Raw genomic sequence first — 22,500 nt, forward strand, 5'->3', positions numbered from 1 at the left:
TCTGTATTGGATGTGTCCATTGTTATAGCATGTTAAACCCTCCATCTGTATTTGATGTGTCCATTGTTATAGCATGTTAAACCCTCTGTGACTTTTTTACTCCATCTGTATTGGATGTGTCCATTGTTATAGCATGTTAAACCCTCCATCTGTATTGGATGTGTCCATTGTTATAGCATGTTAAACCCTCCATCTGTATTGGATGTGTCCATTGTTATAGCATGTTAAACTCTCTGTGTCTGTTTTCCTCCATCTGTATTGGATGTGTCCATTGTTATAGCATGTTAAACTCTCCATCTGTATTGGATGTGTCCATTTTTATAGCATGTTAAACCCTCCATCTGTATTGGATGTGTCCATTGTTATAGCATGTTAAACCCTCCATCTGTATTGGATGTGTCCATTGTTATAGCATGTTAAACCCTCTGTGTCTGTTTTCCTCCATCTGTATTGGATGTGTCCATTGTTATAGCATGTTAAACCCTCCATCTGTATTGGATGTGTCCATTGTTATAGCATGTTAAACCCTCCATCTGTATTGGATGTGTCCATTGTTATAGCATGTTAAACCCTCCATCTGTATTGGATGTGTCCATTGTTATAGCATGTTAAACCCTCCATCTGTATTGGATGTGTCCATTGTTATAGCATGTTAAACCCTCCATCTGTATTGGATGTGTCCATTGTTATAGCATGTTAAACCCTCCATCTGTATTGGATGTGTCCATTGTTATAGCATGTTAAACCCTCCATCTGTATTGGATGTGTCCATTGTTATAGCATGTTAAACCCTCCATCTGTGTTGGATGTGTCCATTGTTATAGCATGTTAAACCCTCCATCTGTATTGGATGTGTCCATTGTTATAGCATGTTAAACCCTCTGTGTCTCCACTCGGCACACCGTTCACTGTATGAGACTTGAGACAGGACACTTTAACGTTACCTGCAGCGGTAGCTCACCACATCTCATAGTCCTTTGCTGTCTATCTGTCGTTGTTAGACATATGTATTTGTTGTCCTGGCTATAATGATGAACTGCCGTTGGCTGTTCAGAAGACCGAGAGGCTGGAAGGAGGGGAGGAGACGACGGGCATCTGGTCAAAGGAGGGCGCTGTTGAGGCGCTGTATTCTCCTTGACCAAAATGCAAATGTGGGTAGGCCACATTCTAAGTCAATTATTACACTGTACTGGTCTGTATGTAGCCAAGTTCATTGTCAATTTGATACATGTACTTGGACTATAATATTAGAACATGTCGTTTAGTGTAGCCTATAGGCTACACTCAATAATATACACACACTTTTTATTTTGTTTCAATTTGGTAAAGTTCCTTTTCCTGGTGGCATCCCCTTTGTGTGGCCATAATGCACCCTTTAAAAAATCCATGCCTTTTGCAGCCCTTCTCCCTGCTGCGTGCTCCGACACACTTCACTCACACGGCTCTCCATCACCTGATCTGGTCTTTCTCACAGGCTACAAGTGAAGACCGACACATTGGGGCTGCAACTGCATGCATCCTTATCCAATTCCGACATGCACATTGAAGATAACGGTCCACATTTACTTTTCGTCAGCCAACAAGATGACTAGGCCTAACAAACATCAAAAGTACTAGCCTATGTCAGTCTACTATCTTCAATAGTACAACAGTTTACCTATTCTGTGTAATAAATAAATATTGCAAACATAGTCTGGGACAGTTGTGGGATGCGATAGATCCCAAATTAATACAACCACTAGCGTTAAAAAAAATGTTTTACGCAATGAGGCTGATGCAACAGATCAGAATGTTTAGCTTCAAGTATAAACTATTAGTCTCTTCACATTACAAGAGCGAATAATAGGGGGGGGGGTCATTTGATTTACACAACATGCCTACCACTTTGAATATGCATTTTTATTGTAAAACATAAGAAATAAGACAAACAGAACTTGAGCGTGCATAACTATTCACCCCCAAAGTCAATACTTTGTAGAGGCATTTTAGCAACAATTACAGCTGCAAGTCTCTATAAGCATGGCACATCTAGCCACTGGGATTTTTGCCCATTCTTCAAGGCAAAACTGCTCCAGCTCCTTCAAGTTTGATAGGGTCCGCTGGTGTACAGCAATATTTAAGTCATACTACAGATTCTCAATTGGATTGAGGTCTGGGCTTTGACGAGACCATTTCAAGACATTTAAATGATTCCCCTTAAACCACTTGAGTGTTACTTTAGCAGTATGTTTAGGGTCATTGTCCTGCTGGAAGGGGAACCTCTGTCCAAGTCTCTCATCTCTGGAAGATAAACCGGTTTCCCTCAAGAATTTCCCTGTATTTAGCGCCATCCATCATTCCTTAAATTCTGACCAGTTGTCCAGTCACTGCCGATGAAAAACATCCCCACAGCATGATGCTGCCACCACCACCATGGGGATGGTGTTATCGGGGTGATGTTAGGTGTTTGGTTTGTGCCAGACATAGTGTTTTCCTTGATGGCCAAAAAGCAACATTTTAGTCTCATCTGACCAGATTACCTTCTTCCATTTGTTTTGGGAGTCTCCCACAGTACCTTCTTCCATTTGTTTTGGGAGTCTCCCAGATGCCTTTTGGCCAACCACAAACGTGTTTGCTTATTTTTTTCTTTAAGCAATGGCTTTTTTCTGGCCACTCTTCCGTAAAGCCCAGCTCTGTGGGGTGTACAGCTTAAAGTGGTCCTATGGACAGATACTCCAATCTCTGCTATGGAGCTTTGCAGCTCCTTCAGGGTTATCTTTGGTCTCTTTGTTGCCTCTCTGATTAATGCCCTCCTTGCCTGGTCCATGAGTTTTGGTGGGCGGCCCTCTCTTCGCAGGTTTGTTGTTTTTCACCTTTATTTAACCAGATAGGCTAGTTGAGAACAAGTTCTCATTTGCAACTGCGACCTGGCCAAGATAAAGCAAAGCAGTTCGACACATACAACAACAGAGTTACACATGGAATAAACAAACATACAATCAATAATACAGTAGAAAAATCTATATTCAGCATGTGCAAATGAGGTAGGATAAGAGAGGTTAGGCAATAAATAGGCCATGGTGGTGAAGTAATTACAATATAGCAAATAAACACTGGAATGGTAGGGTGTGTAGAAGATGAATGTGCAAGTAGAGATACTGAGGTGCAAAGGAGCAAGATGAATAAATAAATACAGTATGGGGATGAGGTAGATTGGATTGGCTATTTACAGATGAGCTATGTACAGGTGCAGTGATCTGTGAGCTGCTCTGACAGCTGGTGCTTAAAGCTAGTGAGGGAGGTAAGTCTCTAGCTTCAGAGATTTTTGCAGTTCGTTCCAGTCATTGGCAGCAGAGAACTGGAAGGAGAGGCGACCAAAGAAAGAATTGGCTTTGGGGGTGACCAGTGAGATATACCTGCTGGAGCGCGTGCTGCTATGGTGACCAGTGAGCTGAGATAAGGTGGGGCTTTACCAACACCTTGTGGTGCCATATTATTTCCATTGTTTAAAATAATGGATTTAATGGTGTGGGATGTTCTAAGTTTCAGTTATCTTTTTATAATCCAACCCTGATCTGTACTTCTCCACAACAACTGACCTGTTTGGAGAGCTCCTTGGTCTTTGTGGTGCCGCTTGCTTGGTGTTGCCCCTTGCTGAGTGGTGTTGCAGACTCTGGGGCCTTTCAGAACAGGTGTATATATACTGAGATCATGTGAGTCTTAGATTGCACACAGGTGGACTTTATTTAACTAATTATGTGACTTCTGAAGGTAATTGGATACATCAGAACTTATTTAGGGGCTTCATAGCAAAGGGGGTGAATACATATGCACGCACCAATTATTATTATTTTTTTCTTCACTTTTTCAACAATAAAATGACCCAACACACCTCCAGGCTGTGTAAGGGCTATTTGACCAAGAAGGAGAGTGATGGAGTGCTGCATCAGATGACTTGGCCTCCACAATCACCCGACCTCAACCCAATTGAGATGGTTTGGGGTGAGTTAGACCGCAGAGTGAAGGAAAAGCAGCCAATATGCTCAGCATATGTGGGAACTCCTTCAAGATGGTTGGAAAAGCAATCCAGGTGAAGCTGGTTGAGAGAATGCCAAGAGTAGCAAAATAAAAAGTGTATTTATGTATGCGTATTTGTATGTATGTGTATATGTATGTATGCATGTTTATTTATATATATATTTATAAACTGGGTGGTTCGAGCCTTGAATTCTGATTGGCTGACAGCCCTGGTATATCAGACCGTATACCACGGGTATGACAAAGCATTTATTTTTACTGCTTTAATTAGGTTGGTAACCAGTTTATAACAGCAATAAGACACCTCTGGGCTTTGGTATATGGCCAATATACCACGGCTAAGGGCTGTATCCAGGCACTCTGCTTTGCGTCATGCCAAGAACAGCCCTTAGCTGTGGTATATTGGCAATATACCACACCCAAGCCTTATTGCTTAAATATATGTGGATAGGTATATAAATATATATATTTACCCCCAAAATATAAGGGTGATTGGAAATGATCCAGACAATGGCATTTATTGAACGATTATCTGTCCGCATATTAACGCTGATCCCCTAAGAAATAATAGTAATACAGATCAATGAATATGCTAAATGTAGTAATACAGATAAATGAATATGCTAAATGTAGTAATACAGATAAATGAATATGCTAAATGTAGTAATACAGATCAATGAATATGCTAAATGTAGTAATACAGATCAATGAATATGCTAAATGTAGTAATACAGATCAATGAATATGCTAAATGTATAAGAACAACAAAGAACAGTGGCAAAGGGATTCTTTAAAGAATCTCAAATCTAAGATATATTTACATTTGTTTGGTTACTACATGATTCCATATGTGTTATTTCATAGTTTTCATAGTTTTTATTCTACATTATAGAAAATAGTAAAAATAAAGGAAAAACCTTTGTCCAAACTTATGACTGGTACTTAAGTATCAAAAGTAAATATAATGTAAAAAAAAAAAAGTAAATGTAATCAATAAAATATACCTAATTTAAGTATTTATCATTTAAAATGCCTTTATATTTTGTGAACCAGACAGCACAATGTTTAAAAAAAAATAGCCAGGGGCACACTCAGACACTCAGACATCATTTACAAAGAAGCATTAGTGTTTAGTGAGTCCTCCAGACCAGAGGCAGTAGGGATGACCAGGGATGTTCTCTGTTTAGTGAGTCCTCCAGATCAGAGGCAGTAGGGATGACCAGGGATGTTCTCTGTTTAGTGAGTCCTCCAGATCAGAGGCAGTAGGGATGACCAGGGATGTTCTCTGTTTAGTGAGTCCTCCAGATCAGAGGCAGTAGGGATGACCAGGGATGTTCTCTGTTTAGTGAGTCCTCCAGATCAGAGGCAGTAGGGATGACCAGGGATGTTCTCTGTTTAGTGAGTCCTCCAGATCAGAGGCAGTAGGGATGACCAGGGATGTTCTCTGTTTAGTGAGTCCTCCAGATCAGAGGCAGTAGGGGTGACCAGGGATGTTCTCTGTTTAGTGAGTCCTCCAGATCAGAGGCAGTAGGGATGACCAGGGATGTTCTATTGATCAGTTTGTGAATTGGACCATTTTCTATTCAAAATGTAACTTTTGTACTTTTGAGTGTATGGAGTAAAAAGTACAGTAAAAAGTACTAATAGTAAAATGAAAAGTTGTCAAAAATATAAATAGTAAAGTACAGATACCCCCCAAAAAGTACTTAAGTAGTACTTGAAAGTTTTGTTACTTAAGTACTTTACATCACTGGTGTATTCTATATCCTCTCCATTAAAACTTGTTTTTCAACCACTCCACAAATGTCTTGTTAACAAACTATAGTTTTGGCAAGTCGGTTAGGACATCTACTTTGTGCATGACACAAGTCATTTTTCCAACAATTGTTTACAGACAGATTTTTTTCACTTATAATTCACTGTATCACAATTCCAGTGGGTCAGAAGTTTACATACACTAATTTAACTTTGCCTTTAAACAGCTTGGAAAATTCCAGAAAATTATGTCATGCTTTAGAAGCTTCTGATAGGCTAATTGACATCATTTGAGTCAATTGGAGATGTACCTGTGGATGCATTTCAAGGCCTACCTTCAAACTCAGTGCCTCTTTGCTTGAGATCATGGGAAAATCAAAAGAAATCAGCCTCCACAAGTCTGGTTCATCCTTGGGAGCAATTTCCAAATGCCTGAAGGTACCACGTTCATCTTTACAAATAATAGTATGCAAGTATAAACACCATGGGACCACGCAGCCGTCATACCGCTCAGGAAGGAGACGCGTTCTGTCTCCTAGAGATGAACATACTTTGGTGCGAAAAGTGCAAATTAATCCCAGAACAACAGCAAAGGACCTTGTGAAGATGCTGGAGGAAACAGGTACAAAACTATCTATATCCACAGTAAAACGAGTCCTGTATCAACATAACCTGAAAGGCCACTCAACAAGGAAGAAGCCACTGCTCATAACCCGCCAAAAAAAGCCAGACTACGGTTTGCAACTGCACATGGGGACAAGCAATGCAGGTGGAGAGGCACGGTGGCTAGGAAAAACTCCCTAGAAAGGCCAAAACCTAGGAAAAAACCTAGAGAGGAACACGGCTATGAGGGGTGGCCAGTCCTCTTCTGGCTGTGCCGGGTGGAGATTATAACAGAACATGGCCAAGATGTTCAAACATTCATAAATGACCAGCAGGGTCAAATAATAATAATAATCACAGTAGTTGTTGAGGGTGCAGCAAGTCAGCACCTCAGGAGTAAATGTCAGTTGGCTTTTCATAGCCTATCATTCAGAGTAGCTCTACTGCTCCTGCTGTCTCTAGAGAGTTGAAAACAGCAGGTCTGGGACAGGTAGCACGTCCGGTGAACAGGTCAGGGTTCCGTAGCCGCAGGCAGAACAGTTGAAACTGGAGCAGCAGCACGGCCAGGTGAACTGGGGACAGCAAGGAGTCATCATGCCAGGTAGTCCTGAGGCAAGGTCATAGGGCTCAGGTCATCCGAGAGAGAGAAAGAGATAATTAGAGAGAACATACTTAGATTCACACAGGACACCGGATAAGACAGGAGAAGTACTCCAGATATAACTAAACTGACCCTAGCCCCCCGACACATAAACTACTGCAGCATAAATACTGGAGGCTGAGACAGGAGGAGTACTCCAGATATAACAAACTGACCCTAGTCCCCCGACACATAAACTACTGCAGCATAAATACTGGAGGCTGAGACAGGAGGGGGTCGGTGATACCCCCGGACAGGACCAAACAGGCAGGATATAACCCCCAAGCACAGCCCCCACACCACTAGAGGGATATCTTCAACCACCAACTTACCATCCTGAGACAAGGCCGAGTATAGCCCACAAAGATCTCAACCCAAGGGGGGCTGCCAACCCGGACAGGAAGATCACGTCAGTGACTCAACCCACTCAAGTGACGCACACCTCCTTATGACGGCATGGAAGAGCCAGTGACTCAGCCCCTGTAATTGTAAAGAAATAAAAGCTGAAATAAATAATTCTCTCTACTATTATTCTGACATTTCACATTCTTAAAATAAAGTGGTGATCCTAACTGACCTAAGACAGGAACTTTTTTACTAGGATTAAATGTCAGGAATTGTGAAAAACTGAGTTTACATGTATTTGGTTAAGGTGTATGAAACCTTCCGACTTCAACTGTATATTCTCTGTGTATTCTTCATTGTATGTTGTCTGTATTCTATATTCTCTGTGTATTCTATATTCTCTGTGTATTCTATATTCTCTGTGTATTCTATATTCTCTGTGTATTCTATATTCTCTGTGTATTCTATATTCTCTGCATGTTCTATATTCTCTGTGTATTCTATATTCTCTGTGTATATTCTCTGTGTATTCTATATCCTCTGTGTTCTATATTCTCTGTGTATTCTATATTCTCTGTATTCTATATTCTCTGTGTATTCTATATTCTCTGCATGTTCTATATTCTCTGTGTATTCTATATTATCTGTGTATATTCTCTGTGTATTCTATATCCTCTGTGTTCTATATTCTCTGTGTATTCTATATTCTCTGTATTCTATATTCTCTGTGTATTCTATATTATCTGTGTATTCTATATTCTCTGTCTATATTCTCTGTGTATTCTATATTCTCTGTGTATTCTATATTCTCTGTATTCTATATTCTCTGTGTATATTCTCTGTATTCTATATTCTCTGTCTATATTCTCTGTGTATTCTATATTCTCTGTGTATATTCTCTGTGTATTCTATATTCTCTGTCTATATTCTCTGTATTCTATATTCTCTGTGTATTCTATATTCTCTGTATTCTATATTCTCTGTGTATTCTATATTCTCTGCATGTTCTATATTCTATGTGTATTCTATATTCTCTGTGTATTCTATATTCTCTGCATGTTCTATATTCTCTGTGTATTCTATATTCTCTGCATGTTCTATATTCTCTGTGTTCTATATTCTCTTCATGTTCTATTTTCTCTGTATTCTATATTCTCTGTATTCTATATTCTCTGTGTTCTATATTCTCTGTGTATTCTATATTCTCTGTGTATTCTATATTCTCTGTGTATTCTATATTCTCTGTGTATTCTATATTCTCTGTATTCTATATTCTCTATGTTCTATATTCTATGTGTATTCTATATTCTCTGTGTATTCTATATTCTCTGCATGTTCTATATTCTATGTGTATTCTATATTCTCTGTGTATTCTATATTCTCTGCATGTTCTATATTCTCTGTGTATTCTATATTCTCTGCATGTTCTATATTCTCTGTGTTCTATATTCTCTTCATGTTCTATTTTCTCTGTATTCTATATTCTCTGTATTCTATATTCTCTGTGTTCTATATTCTCTGCATGTTCTATATTCTCTGTGTTCTATATTCTCTGTGTTCTATATTCTCTGTGTTCTATATACTCTGTATTCTATATTCTCTGTGTTCTATATTCTCTGTGTTCTATTTTCTCTGTGTTCTATATCCTCTGTATTCTATATTCTCTGTGTTCTATATTCTCGGTGTTCTATATTCTCTGTGTTCTATATTCTCTGTGTTCTATATTCTCTGTGTTCTATATACTCTGTATTCTATATTCTCGGTGTTCTATATTCTCTGTGTTCTATTTTCTCTGTGTTCTATATCCTCTGTATTCTATATTCTCGGTGTTCTATATTCTCGGTGTTCTATATTCTCGGTGTTCTATATTCTCTGTGTTCTATTTTCTCTGTGTTCTATATACTCTGTATTCTATATTCTCGGTGTTCTATATTCTCTGTGTTCTATTTTCTCTGTGTTCTATATACTCTGTATTCTATATTCTCGGTGTTCTATATTCTCGGTGTTCTATATTCTCTGTGTTCTATGTCCTCTGTATTCTATATTCTCTGTATTCTATATCCTCTGTATTCTATATCCTCTGTATTCTATATTCTCTGTGTTCTATATTCTCGGTGTTCTATTTTCTCTGTGTTCTATATCCTCTGTATTCTATATTCTCGGTGTTCTATATTCTCTGTGTTCTATTTTCTCTGTGTTCTATATTCTCTGTATTCTATATTCTCGGTGTTCTATATTCTCGGTGTTCTATATTCTCTGTGTTCTATGTCCTCTGTATTCTATATTCTCTGTATTCTATATCCTCTGTATTCTATATTCTCTGTGTTCTATATTCTCGGTGTTCTATATTCTCGGTGTTCTATATTCTCTGTGTTCTATTTTCTCTGTGTTCTATATCCTATGTATTCTATATTCTCGGTGTTCTATATTCTATGTGTTCTATATACTCTGTATTCTATATTCTCAGTGTTCTATATTCTCGGTGTTCTATATTCTCTGTGTTCTATATCCTCTGTGTATTCTATATTCTCTGTATTCTATATCCTCTGTATTCTATATCCTCTGTATTCTATATTCTCTGTGTTCTATATTATCTTCATGTTCTATATCCTCTGTATTCTATATCCTCTGTATTCTATATCCTCTGTATTCTATATTCTCTTCATGTTCTATATCCTCTGTATTCTATATCCTCTGCATGTTCTATATTCGCTGTGTATTGTGTATTCTCTGTATTCTATATTCTCTGTGTATTGTGTATTCTCTGTATTCTATATTCTCTGTGTATTGTGTATTCTCTGTATTCTATATTCTCTGTGTATTGTTGTATTCTCTGTATTCTATATTCTCTGCATGTTCTATATTCTCTGTGTTCTATATTCTCTGCATGTTCTATATCCTCTGTATTCTATATCCTCTGCATGTTCTATATTCGCTGTGTATTGTGTATTCTCTGTATTCTATATTCTCTGTGTATTGTGTATCCTCTGTATTCTATATCCTCTGTATTCTATATTCTCTTCATGTTCTATATCCTCTGTATTCTATATCCTCTGCATGTTCTATATTCGCTGTGTATTGTGTATTCTCTGTATTCTATATTCTCTGTGTATTGTGTATTCTCTGTATTCTATATTCGCTGTGTATTGTGTATTCTCTACATTCTATATTCTCTGTGTATTGTTGTATTCTCTGGGTATCCTATATTCTCTGTGTTCTATATTCTCTGTGTATTGTTGTATTCTCTGTGTTCTATATTCTCTGTGTTCTATATCCTCTGTGTTCTATATTCTCTGTGTTCTATATTCTCTGTGTTCTATATCCTATGTATTCTATATTCTCTGTGTTCTATATCCTCTGTATTCTATATTCTCTGTGTATTGTTGTATTCTCTGGGTATCCTATATTATGTGTATTCTATATTCTCTGTGTATTGTGTATTCTCTGTATTCTATATTCTCTGGGTATCCTATGTATTCTATATTCTCGGTGTTCTATATTCTCTGTGTTCTATATCCTCTGTATTCTATATTCTCTGTGTATTGTTGTATTCTCTGGGTATCCTATATATTCTGTATTCTATATTCTCGGTGTTCTATATTCTCTGTGTTCTATATCCTCTGTATTCTATATTCTCTGTGTATTGTTGTATTCTCTGGGTATCCTATATATTCTGTATTCTATATTCTCGGTGTTCTATATTCTCTGTGTTCTATATCCTCTGTATTCTATATTCTCTGTGTATTGTTGTATTCTCTGGGTATCCTATATTATGTGTATTCTATATTCTCTGTGTATTCTCTGGGTATCCTATATTATGTGTATTCTATATTCTCTGTGTATTGTTGTATTCTCTGGGTATCCTATATTCTCGGTGTTCTATATTCTCTGTGTTCTATATCCTCTGTGTTCTATATTCTCTGTGTTCTATATTCTCTGTGTATTGTTGTATTCTCTGGGTATCCTATATATTCTGTATTCTATATTCTCGGTGTTCTATATTCTCTGTGTTCTATATCCTCTGTATTCTATATTCTCTGTGTATTGTTGTATTCTCTGGGTATCCTATATATTCTGTATTCTATATCCTCTGTGTTCTATATTCTCTGTGTTCTATATCCTCTGTATTCTATATTCTCTGTGTTCTATATCCTCTGTATTCTATATTCTCTGTGTATTGTTGTATTCTCTGTATTCTATATTCTCGGTGTTCTATATTCTCTGTGTTCTATATCCTCTGTGTTCTATATTCTCTGTGTTCTATATCCTCTGTGTTCTATATTCTCTGTGTTCTATATTCTCTGTATTCTATATTCTCTGTGTATTGTTGTATTCTCTGGGTATCCTATATATTCTGTATTTTTCCTGTAAGTCCTGTGCTACGTTGCTCCTCCCATGTCTGAGGCAGCCAGCTGGGTGGTGTCCTATTGTAAACACATATCTGATCAATAAGTAAACACAAAGTAATCAGTACACGCTCCTCACCCTTTTCCACTCTCCTCCACTGCCACACATGGCCAGTAACTAACGCCCAACAGCTTAACTGGTAGTATCATTCATCCACTTGTTTTCCGGGCTGCTCTGTTCAAATCATTCCTATTACATGTACTGCATGTGATTCATTAACGGTGTGTGAACTGTCCTGATGTGTAATCACCATGTAATTCCGCTCTCTCTCTCTCTCGCTCTGTGTCTCTTTCTCTGCAGGATAACTGACAACTTGCTGGCGATGGCAAGGCCTTCTACTGAAATCCTTGAGAAATACAATATCATAGAGCAGTTTACAAGGTATTTTTGGGGTTTTAGAAGACAAAACACTAGCTGTCAATAGTTATTAGCACCACCAATAGGCCTACACACCTGAGACCACCAGGAGACCACTAGCTGTAACTAGCTATTAGCACCACCAAGAGACCACTAGTTATTAGCACCACCAGGAGACCACTAGTTATTAGCACCACCAGGAGACCACTAGCTGTAACTAGCTATTAGCACCACCAAGAGACCACTAGCTGTCACTAGCTATTAGCACCACCAAGAGACCACTAGCTGTAACTAGCTATTAGCACCACCAGGAGACCACTAGCTGTAACTAGCTATTAGCACCACCAAGAGACCACTAGCTGTAACTAGCTATTAGCACCACCAGGAGACCACTAGCTGTCAATAGTTATTAGCACCACCAATAGGCCTACACACCTGAGACCACCAGGAGACCACTAGCTGTAACTAGCTATTAGCACCACCAAGAGACCACTAGTTATTAGCACCACCAGGAGACCACTAGTTATTAGCACCACCAGGAGACCACTAGCTGTAACTAGCTATTAGCACCACCAAGAGACCACTAGCTGTCACTAGCTATTAGCACCACCAAGAGACCACTAGCTGTAACTAGCTATTAGCACCACCAGGAGACCACTAGCTGTAACTAGCTATTAGCACCACCAAGAGACCACTAGCTGTAACTAGCTATTAGCACCACCAGGAGACCACTAGCTGTCAATAGTTATTAGCACCACCAATAGGCCTACACACCTGAGACCACCAGGAGACCACTAGCTGTAACTAGCTATTAGCACCACCAAGAGACCACTAGTTATTAGCACCACCAGGAGACCACTAGTTATTAGCACCACCAGGAGACCACTAGCTGTAACTAGCTATTAGCACCACCAAGAGACCACTAGCTGTCACTAGCTATTAGCACCACCAAGAGACCACTAGCTGTCACTAGCTATTAGCACCACCAAGAGACCACTAGCTGTAACTAGCTATTAGCACCACCAGGAGACCACTAGCTGTAACTAGCTATTAGCACCACCAAGAGACCACTAGCTGTAACTAGCTATTAGCACCACCAGGAGACCACTAGCTGTCAATAGTTATTAGCACCACCAATAGGCCTACACACCTGAGACCACCAGGAGACCACTAGCTATTAGCACCACCAGGAGACCACTAGCTGTAACTAGCTATTAGCACCGCCAGGAGAACACTAGCTGTCACTAGCTATTAGCACCGCCAGGAGACCACTAGCTATTAGCACCACTAGGAGACCACTAGCTGTCACTAGCTATTAGCACCACCAAGAGACCACTAGCTGTCACTAGCTATTAGCACCACCAAGAGACCACTAGCTGTAACTAGCTATTAGCACCACCAGGAGACCACTAGCTGTAACTAGCTATTAGCACCACCAAGAGACCACTAGCTGTAACTAGCTATTAGCACCACCAGGAGACCACTAGCTGTCAATAGTTATTAGCACCACCAATAGGCCTACACACCTGAGACCACCAGGAGACCACTAGCTATTAGCACCACCAGGAGACCACTAGCTGTAACTAGCTATTAGCACAAGAGACCAGGAGCTGTCACTAGCTATTAGCACCACCAGAGACCACTAGCTGTAACTAGCTATTAGCACCACCAGGAGACCACTAGCTGTCACTAGCTATTAGCACCACCAGAGACCACTAGCTGTAACTAGCTATTAGCACCACCAGGAGACCACTAGCTGTCACTAGCTATTAGCACCACCCAGGAGACACACTAGCTGTCACTAGCTATTAGCACCACCAGAGACCACTAGTTATTAGCACCACCAGGAGACCACTAGTTATTAGCAGGAGACCACTAGCTGTCACCAGCCAGCACCACCAAGAGACCACTAGCTGTCACTAGCTATTAGCACCACCAAGAGACCACTAGCTGTAACTTAGCACCACAGGAGACCACTAGCTGTAACTAGCTATTTAGCTGTAACTAGCTATTAGCACCACCAGGAGACCACTAGCTGTAGCTATTAGCACCACCAGGACCAATAGTTATTAGCACCACTAGCTGTAACTAGCCCACCAAAGAGCCCACTGAGACCACCAGGAGACCACTAGTTATTAGCACCACCAGGAGACCACTAGCTGTAACTAGCTATTAGCACCGCCAGGAGACCACTAGCTATTAGCACCACCATGAGACCACTAGCTATTAGCACCACCAGGAGACCACTAGCTGTAACTAGCTATTAGCACCACCAAGAGACCACTAGCTGTAACTAGCTATTAGCACCACCAGGAGACCACTAGCTGTCAATAGTTATTAGCACCACCAATAGGCCTACACACCTGAGACCACCAGGAGACCACTAGCTATTAGCACCACCAGGAGACCACTAGCTGTAACTAGCTATTAGCACCGCCAGGAGAACACTAGCTGTCACTAGCTATTAGCACCGCCAGGAGACCACTAGCTATTAGCACCACTAGGAGACCACTAGCTGTCACTAGCTATTAGCACCACCAAGAGACCACTAGCTGTCACTAGCTATTAGCACCACCAAGAGACCACTAGCTGTAACTAGCTATTAGCACCACCAGGAGACCACTAGCTGTAACTAGCTATTAGCACCACCAAGAGACCACTAGCTGTAACTAGCTATTAGCACCACCAGGAGACCACTAGCTGTCAATAGTTATTAGCACCACCAATAGGCCTACACACCTGAGACCACCAGGAGACCACTAGCTATTAGCACCACCAGGAGACCACTAGCTGTAACTAGCTATTAGCACCGCCAGGAGACCACTAGCTATTAGCACCACCATGAGACCACTAGCTATTAGCACCACCAGGAGAACACTAGCTGTCACTAGCTATTGTGACAGCTAGTGTTCTCCTGGTGGTGCTAATAGCTAGTGACAGCTAGTGGTCTCCTAGTGGTGCTAATAGCTAGTGGTCTCCTGGCGGTGCTAATAGCTAGTGACAGCTAGTGTTCTCCTGGTGGTGCTAATAGCTAGTGACAGCTAGTGGTCTCCTAGTGGTGCTAATAGCTAGTGGTCTCCTGGTGGTGCTAATAGCTAGTGACAGCTAGTGTTCTCCTGGTGGTGCTAATAGCTAGTGACAACTAGTGGTCTCCTAGTGGTGCTAATAGCTAGTGGTCTCCTGGTGTTGCTAATAGCTAGTGACAGCTAGTGTTCTCCTGGTGTTTTCAGGTGTGATGTATAGGCCTATTGGTGGTGTTGATAACTGGCAACATGTTCCCTCCAGGTGTGGCCTTCGTACGGTGATCAACCTGCAGCGTCCCGGGGAACACGCCAGCTGTGGCAACCCTCTGGAACATGACTCTGGATTCACCTACAGACCTGAGGTGTTCATGGAGGCCGGCAGTGAGTATCTCTGCCTCTGAATCAATTCAATTCAAAGGGCTTTCTTGGCATGGGAAACATATGTGTACATAGCCAAAGCAAGTGAAATAGATACTACATTGAAATAAACAATAATAAATGAACAGTAAACATTCCATTCCATATGTCTATACAGTGCTTTTGGAAAGTTTTCAGACCCCTTGACTTTTTCCACATTTTGTTACATTACAGCCTTATTCTAAAATTGATTAAATCGACACACAATACCCCATGATGACAAACCAAAAACAGGTTTTTAGACATTTTTGCTAATTTATATAGAAAAACTGAAATACCACATTTATGTAAGTATTCATTCCCTGTACTCAGTACTTTGTTGAAGCACCTTTGGCAGCGATTACAGCCTGGAGTCTTCTTGGTTATGAAGCTGCAAGCTTGGCACACCTGTATTTGGGGAGTTTATCACATTCTTCTCTGCAGATCCTCTCGGGTTGGTTGGGGAGTGTTGCTGCAAGGCTATTTTCAGGTCTCTCCAGAGATGTTTGATCGGGTTCAAGTCCGGGCTCTGGCTGGGCCACTCAAGGACGTTGAGACTTGTCCCGAAGCCACTCTTGCGTTGTCTTGGCTGTGTGCTTAGGGTTGTTGCCCTGTTGGAAGGTGAACCTTCACCCCAGTCTGAGGTCCTGAGCGCTCTGGAGCAGGTTTTCATCAAGGATCTCTCTGTACTTTGCTCTGTTCATGGTGCCAGGTTTCCTCCAGACGTGACGCTTGACATTCAGGACAAAGAGTTCAATCTTGGTTTCATCAGACCAGAGAATCATGTTTCTCATGGTCTGAGAGTCCTTTTGGTAAACTCCAAGCGGGCTGTCATGTGCCTTTTACTGACAGGTGTGTGCCTTTCCAAATCATGTCCAATCAATTGAATTGACCAGAGGTGGACTCCAATCAAGTTGCAGAAACATCTCAAGGATGATCAATGGAAACAGGATGCACCTGAACTCAATTTTGAGTCTCATAGCAAAGGGTCTGAATACTTATGGAAATCAGGTATTTCTGGGTTTTTTTTGTACAAATTTCTAAAAAGCCTGTTTTTGCTTTGTTGTTATGGGGTGTTGTGTGTAGATTGATTAGAGTTAACTGCACCTCAGACTGCAGCCCAAATAAATGATTCAAGGAGTCTGTGGTACTGCGAGTCTGCAGTAGTGCTCGGATGCTCCCTTGACATTCGGAACACTGTGAGCATCATTCTTCAGGTTGAATCAGGCCTTTGTAACAATGTATCAATGTAATGATCCACCTCTACGCAGACGACACCATTCTGTCTACTTCTGGACCTTCTTTGTAACAATGTATCAATGTAATGATCCACCTCTACGCAGACGACACCATTCTGTCTACTCCTGGACCTTCTTTGTAACAATGTATCAATGTAATGATCCACCTCTACGCAGACGACACCATTCTGTCTACTCCTGGACCTTCTTTGTAACAATGTATCACACATCATTGGGGTAGATTGTAGTTCATGTTCTTGCTGCGTCTCAATTGGCACCCTATTCTCTATATAGTGCATCGCTTTGGTCAGTAGTTTCATGATATAGTTTCATTATATAGGGAATAGTGTGTCATTTGGGATGATCAGTGAGATACACCTGCTGGTATAGGGAATGGTCTGAGAGTATATAGGGAATAGTGTGTCATTTGGGATGCCCGTCATGTTCAGTCTGTGAGAAGTCCTGTTTTCTTTCCTCTGTTTCCAGTTTATTTCTATAACTTTGGCTGGAAGGACTACGGCGTGGCGTCCCTGACTACTATACTGGACATGGTCAAGGTGATGTCGTTCGCCATCCAGGAGGGAAAGATGGCCGTGCACTGTCACGCCGGCCTAGGGAGGACAGGTACATCAAATCTACCCTGTCATAGCATCACTCAACCTATAAAGTCACATGGCTGGGCAGAACAGGACAGGTACATTATAATGGGATGGGGAGGTCAGGGTACATAATAGTGGGCTGGGGAGGACAGGGTACATTATAATGGGATGGGGAGGTCAGGGACGTTAAAATTGGTTGGGAGGGGGACAGGTAAAGGACAGGTATGTTATAAGGGACTGTGGAGGACAGGGACAGGTTCGTTATGATGCCATGGGGAGAGCAGGTACATTACAGTGGGCTGGGGAGGACAGGTACTGGACAGGTACAGGACAGGTACATTATAATGGGCTGAGGAGGACAGGTACTGGACAGGTACAGGACAGGTACATTATAATGGGCTGGGGAGGACAGGTACTGGACAGGTACATTATAATGGGCTAGGGAGGACAGGTACTGGACAGGTACAGGACAGGTACATTATAATGGGCTAGGGAGGACAAGTACAGGACAGGTACAGGACAGGTACATTATAATGGGCTCGGGAGGACAAGTACAGGACAGGTACATTATAATGGGCTGGGGAGGACAGGTACAGGACAGGTACATTATAATGGGCTGGGGAGGACAGGGTACATTATAGTGGGATGGGGAGGACAGGGTACATTATAATGGGCTGGGGAGGACAGGGTACATTATAGTGGGATGGGGAGGACAGGGTACATTATAGTGGGCTGGGGAGGACAGGGTACATTATAATGGACTGGGGAGGACAGGGTACATTATAGTGGGCTGGGGAGGACAGGGTACATTATAGTGGGCTGGGGAGGACAGGGTACATTATAGTGGGCTGGGGAGGACAGGGTACATTATAATGGACTGGGGAGGACAGGGTACGTTATAATTGGTTGGGGAGGACAGGGTACATTATAGTGGGCTGGGGAGGATAGGTACAGGACAGGTACATTATAATGGGATGGGGAGGACAGGGTACGTTATAATGGGATGGGGAGGACAGGGAAGGTTATAATGGACTGGGGAGGACAGGGTACATTATAATGGGCTGGGGAGGACAGGGTAGGTTATAATGGGATGGGGAGGACAGGGTACGTTATAATGGGCTGGGGAGGACAGGGTACGTTATAATGGGCTGGGGAGGACAGGTACAGGACAGGTACATTATAATGGGCTGGGGAGGACAGGGTACATTATAGTGGGCTGGGGAGGACAGGGTACGTTATAATGGGCTGGGGAGGACAGGGTACGTTATAATGGGCTGGGGAGGACAGGGTACATTATAATGGACTGGGGAGGACAGGGTATATTATAATGGACTGGGGAGGACAGGGTACGTTATAATGGGATGGGGAGGACAGGGTACATTATAGTGGGATGGGGAGGACAGGGTACATTATAGTGGGCTGGGGAGGACAGGGTACGTTATAATGGACTGGGGAGGACAGGGTACATTATAGTGGACTGGGGAGGACAGGTACAGGACAGGTACATGACAGGTACATTATAATGGACTGGGGAGGACAGGGTACGTTATAATGGGATGGGGAGGACCGGGTACATTATAATGGGATGGGGAGGACAGGTACATTATAATGGACTGGGGAGGACAGGGTACGTTATAATGGGCTGGGGAGGACAGGGTACATTATAGTGGGCTGGGGAGGACAGGGTGAATTATAGTGGGCTGGGGAGGACAGGGTACATTATAGTGGGCTGGGGAGGACAGGGTACATTATAGTGGGCTGGGGAGGATAGGGTACATTATAATGGACTGGTGAGGACAGGGTACGTTATAATGGACTGGGGAGGACAGGGTACGTTATAATGGGATGGGGAGGACAGGGTACATTATAGTGGGCTGGGGAGGACAGGGTACGTTATAATGGGATGGGGAGGACAGGGTACGTTATAGTGGGCTGGGGAGGACAGGGTACGTTATAATGGGATGGGGAGGACAGGGTACGTTATAATGGGATGGGGAGGACAGGTACATTATAATGGACTGGGGAGGACAGGGTACGTTATAATGGGATGGGGAGGACAGGGTACATTATAGTGGGCTGGGGAGGACAGGGTACGTTATAATGGGATGGGGAGGACAGGGTACGTTATAATGGACTGGGGAGGACAGGTACAGGACAGGTACATTATAATGGGCTGGGGAGGACAGGTACAGGACAGGTACATGACAGGTACATTATAATGGTCTTGGGGGGACAGGTACAGGACAGGTACATTATAATGGGATGGGGAGGACAGGTACGTATAATGGTCTTGGGGGGACAGGTACAGGGCAGGTACATTACAGTGGGCTGGGGAGGACAGGTACCTTTATTTAACTAGTTGCAGAGGGAGATGTTTAGTCCCAGGGTCCTTAGATTAGTGATTGAGCTTTGAGGGTACTATGGTGTTGAACGCTGAGCTGTAGTCAATGAATAGCATTCTCACATAGGTGTTCCTTTTGTCCAGGTGGGAAAGGGCAGTGTGGAGTGCAATAGAGACTGCATCATCTGTGGATCTGTTGGGGCGGTATGCAAATTGGAGTGAGTCTAGGGTTTCTGGGATGATGGTGTTGATGTGAGTCATGACCAGCCTTTCAAATCACTTCATGGCTACAAACGTGAGTGCTACGGGTCAGTAGTCATTTAGGCAGGTTTCCTTTGTGTTCTTGGGCACATGGGACTATAGTGGTCTGCTTGAAACATGTTGGTATTACAGACTCGGACAGGGAGAGGTTTAAAATGTCAGTGAAGACACTTGCCAGTTGGTCAGCGCATGCTCTAAGTACACGTCCTGATAATCCATCTGGCCCTGCGGCCATGTGAATGTTGACCTGTTTAAAGGTCTTACTCATATCGGCTGCGAAGAGCCTGATCACACAGTCTCCCGGAACAGCAGGTGCTATCATGTATGTTTCAGTGTTATTTGCCTCGAGAAACTAGCTCTTTACCGCTAGGCTCTCTGCCGCCCAGTGGCTACTAGGATGTCACTGGTTGTTTACCAGGTGTGTTTACGTGGTGTGTTACTGTGTTCACCTGTTACTGTGTTTACGTGGTGCGTTTCTGGGTTTACCAGGTGTGTTACTGTGTTTACGTGGTGTGTTTCTGTGTTTACCAGGTGTGTTACTGTGTTTACCAGGTGTGTTTCTGGGTTTACCAGGTGTGTTACTGTGTTTACCAGGTGTGTTTCTGGGTTTACCAGGTGTGTTACTGTGTTTACCAGGTGTGTTTCTGGGTTTACCAGGTGTGTTACTGTGTTTACCAGGTGTGTTTCTGGGTTTACCAGGTGTGTTACACTGTTTACCAGGTGTATTACTGTGTTTACCAGGTGTGTTACTGGTGTGTTACTCTATTTACCAGGTGTATTACTGTGTTTACCTGTTACTGTGTTTACCAGGTGTGTTACTGGTGTGTTACACTGTTTACCAGGTGTGTTACTGGTGTGTTACTCTGTTTACCAGGTGTATTACTGTGTTTACCTGTTACTGTGTTTACCAGGTGTGTTACACTGTTTACCAGGTGTGTTACTGGTGTGTTACACTGTTTACCAGGTGTATTACTGTGTTTACCAGGTGTGTTACTCTGTTTACCAGGTGTGTTACTGGTGTGTTACACTGTTTACCAGGTGTATTACTGTGTTTACCAGGTGTGTTACTCTGTTTACCAGGTGTGTTACTGGTGTGTTACTCTATTTACCAGGTGTATTACTGTGTTTACCAGGTATGTTACTCTGTTTACCAGGTGTGTTACTGGTGTGTTACTCTATTTACCAGGTGTATTACTGTGTTTACCAGGTGTGTTACTCTGTTTACCAGGTGTGTTACTGGTGTGTTACTCTATTTACCAGGTGTATTACTGTGTTTACCAGGTGTGTTACTCTGTTTACCAGGTGTGTTACTGGTGTGTTACTCTATTTACCAGGTGTATTACTGTGTTTACCTGTTACTGTGTTTACCAGGTGTGTTACTCTGTTTACCAGGTGTGTTACTGGTGTGTTACTGTGTTTACCAGGTGTGTTACTGGTGTGTTACTCTGTTTACCAGGTGTGTTACTGGTGTGTTACTGTGTTTACCAGGTGTGTTACTGGTGTGTTACTGTGTTTACCAGGTGTGTTACTGGTGTGTTACACTGTTTACCAGGTGTGTTACTCTGTTTACCAGGTGTGTTACTCTGTTTACCAGGTGTGTTACTCTATTTACCAGGTGTGTTACTGGCGTGTTACCTGGTGTTCACCTCTCGTATGAGTGCGGACCAGGCCATCCTGTTTGTCAGAGCCAAGCGGCCCAACTCCATCCAGACCCGAGGCCAGCTGCTGTGTGTCCGGGAGTTCGCCCAGTTCCTGGTTCCGTTGAGGAACGTGTTCTCCTGCGCAGAACCCCGGGCCAACGCTGTTACTCTGTCCCAGTACTTGACTCGCCAACGCCACCTGCTGCACGGGTACGAGGCGCGGCAGATGAAGAACGTGCCAAAGATCGTCCAGCTGGTCTGCAAGGTCCTCCTGGACATCGCTGCCAATAGACAGGTAATACATTATTATGGTATAATAGACAGGTAATACATTATTATGGGATAGACAGGTAATACATTATTATGGTATTATAGACAGGTAATACATTATTATGGGATAATAGACAGGTAATACATTATTATGGTATTATAGACAGGTAATGATTTGGTTGTTGAAAGTAGAGGTTCCAGACCTGACTGTTGATTTGGTTGTTGAAAGTAGAGGTTCCAGACCTGACTGTTGATTTGGTTGTTGAAAGTGGAGGTTCCAGCCCTGACTGTTGATTTGGTTGTTGAAAGTGGAGGTTCCAGCCCTGACTGTTGATTTGGTTGTTGAAAGTGGAGGTTCCAGCCCTGACTGTTGATTTGGTTGTTGAAAGTGGAGGTTCCAGCCCTGACTGTTGATTTGGTTGTTGAAAGTGGAGGTTCCAGCCCTGACTGTTGATGGGGATTAGTGATGCGACAAATTGAAATTTTATCTTAATGTTTAAAATGTCTTTTTTTTCTTCTTCCGTTTTTCGTTCAAATGATATAAAAATCCATAAAATACCATGTGAATTCACATTGCGTCCCTTTCAGATGGTTAAGCATTAGATAAT

The 22,500-nt window shown here is 42.2% G+C and overlaps 1 protein-coding gene across 2 annotated transcripts in view; it reads left to right on the top strand.

The window, feature by feature from the left end:
• ptpdc1a (protein tyrosine phosphatase domain containing 1a) overlaps window positions 1-22,500 on the top strand; it is an 87,209-nt gene that overhangs the window by 38,896 nt on the left and 25,813 nt on the right. For both annotated transcript variants that reach the window (XM_065004758.1, XM_065004761.1), the window contains exons 4-7: window positions 12,068-12,148; window positions 15,410-15,528; window positions 17,268-17,405; window positions 21,598-21,917. In XM_065004758.1, the coding sequence (XP_064860830.1) occupies window positions 12,068-12,148; window positions 15,410-15,528; window positions 17,268-17,405; window positions 21,598-21,917 (658 nt within the window). The remainder of the gene's footprint in view (window positions 1-12,067; window positions 12,149-15,409; window positions 15,529-17,267; window positions 17,406-21,597; window positions 21,918-22,500) is intronic.

This window comes from Oncorhynchus nerka, linkage group LG2 (assembly GCF_034236695.1).
Source record: "Oncorhynchus nerka isolate Pitt River linkage group LG2, Oner_Uvic_2.0, whole genome shotgun sequence".
Taxonomy (NCBI): domain Eukaryota; kingdom Metazoa; phylum Chordata; class Actinopteri; order Salmoniformes; family Salmonidae; genus Oncorhynchus; species Oncorhynchus nerka.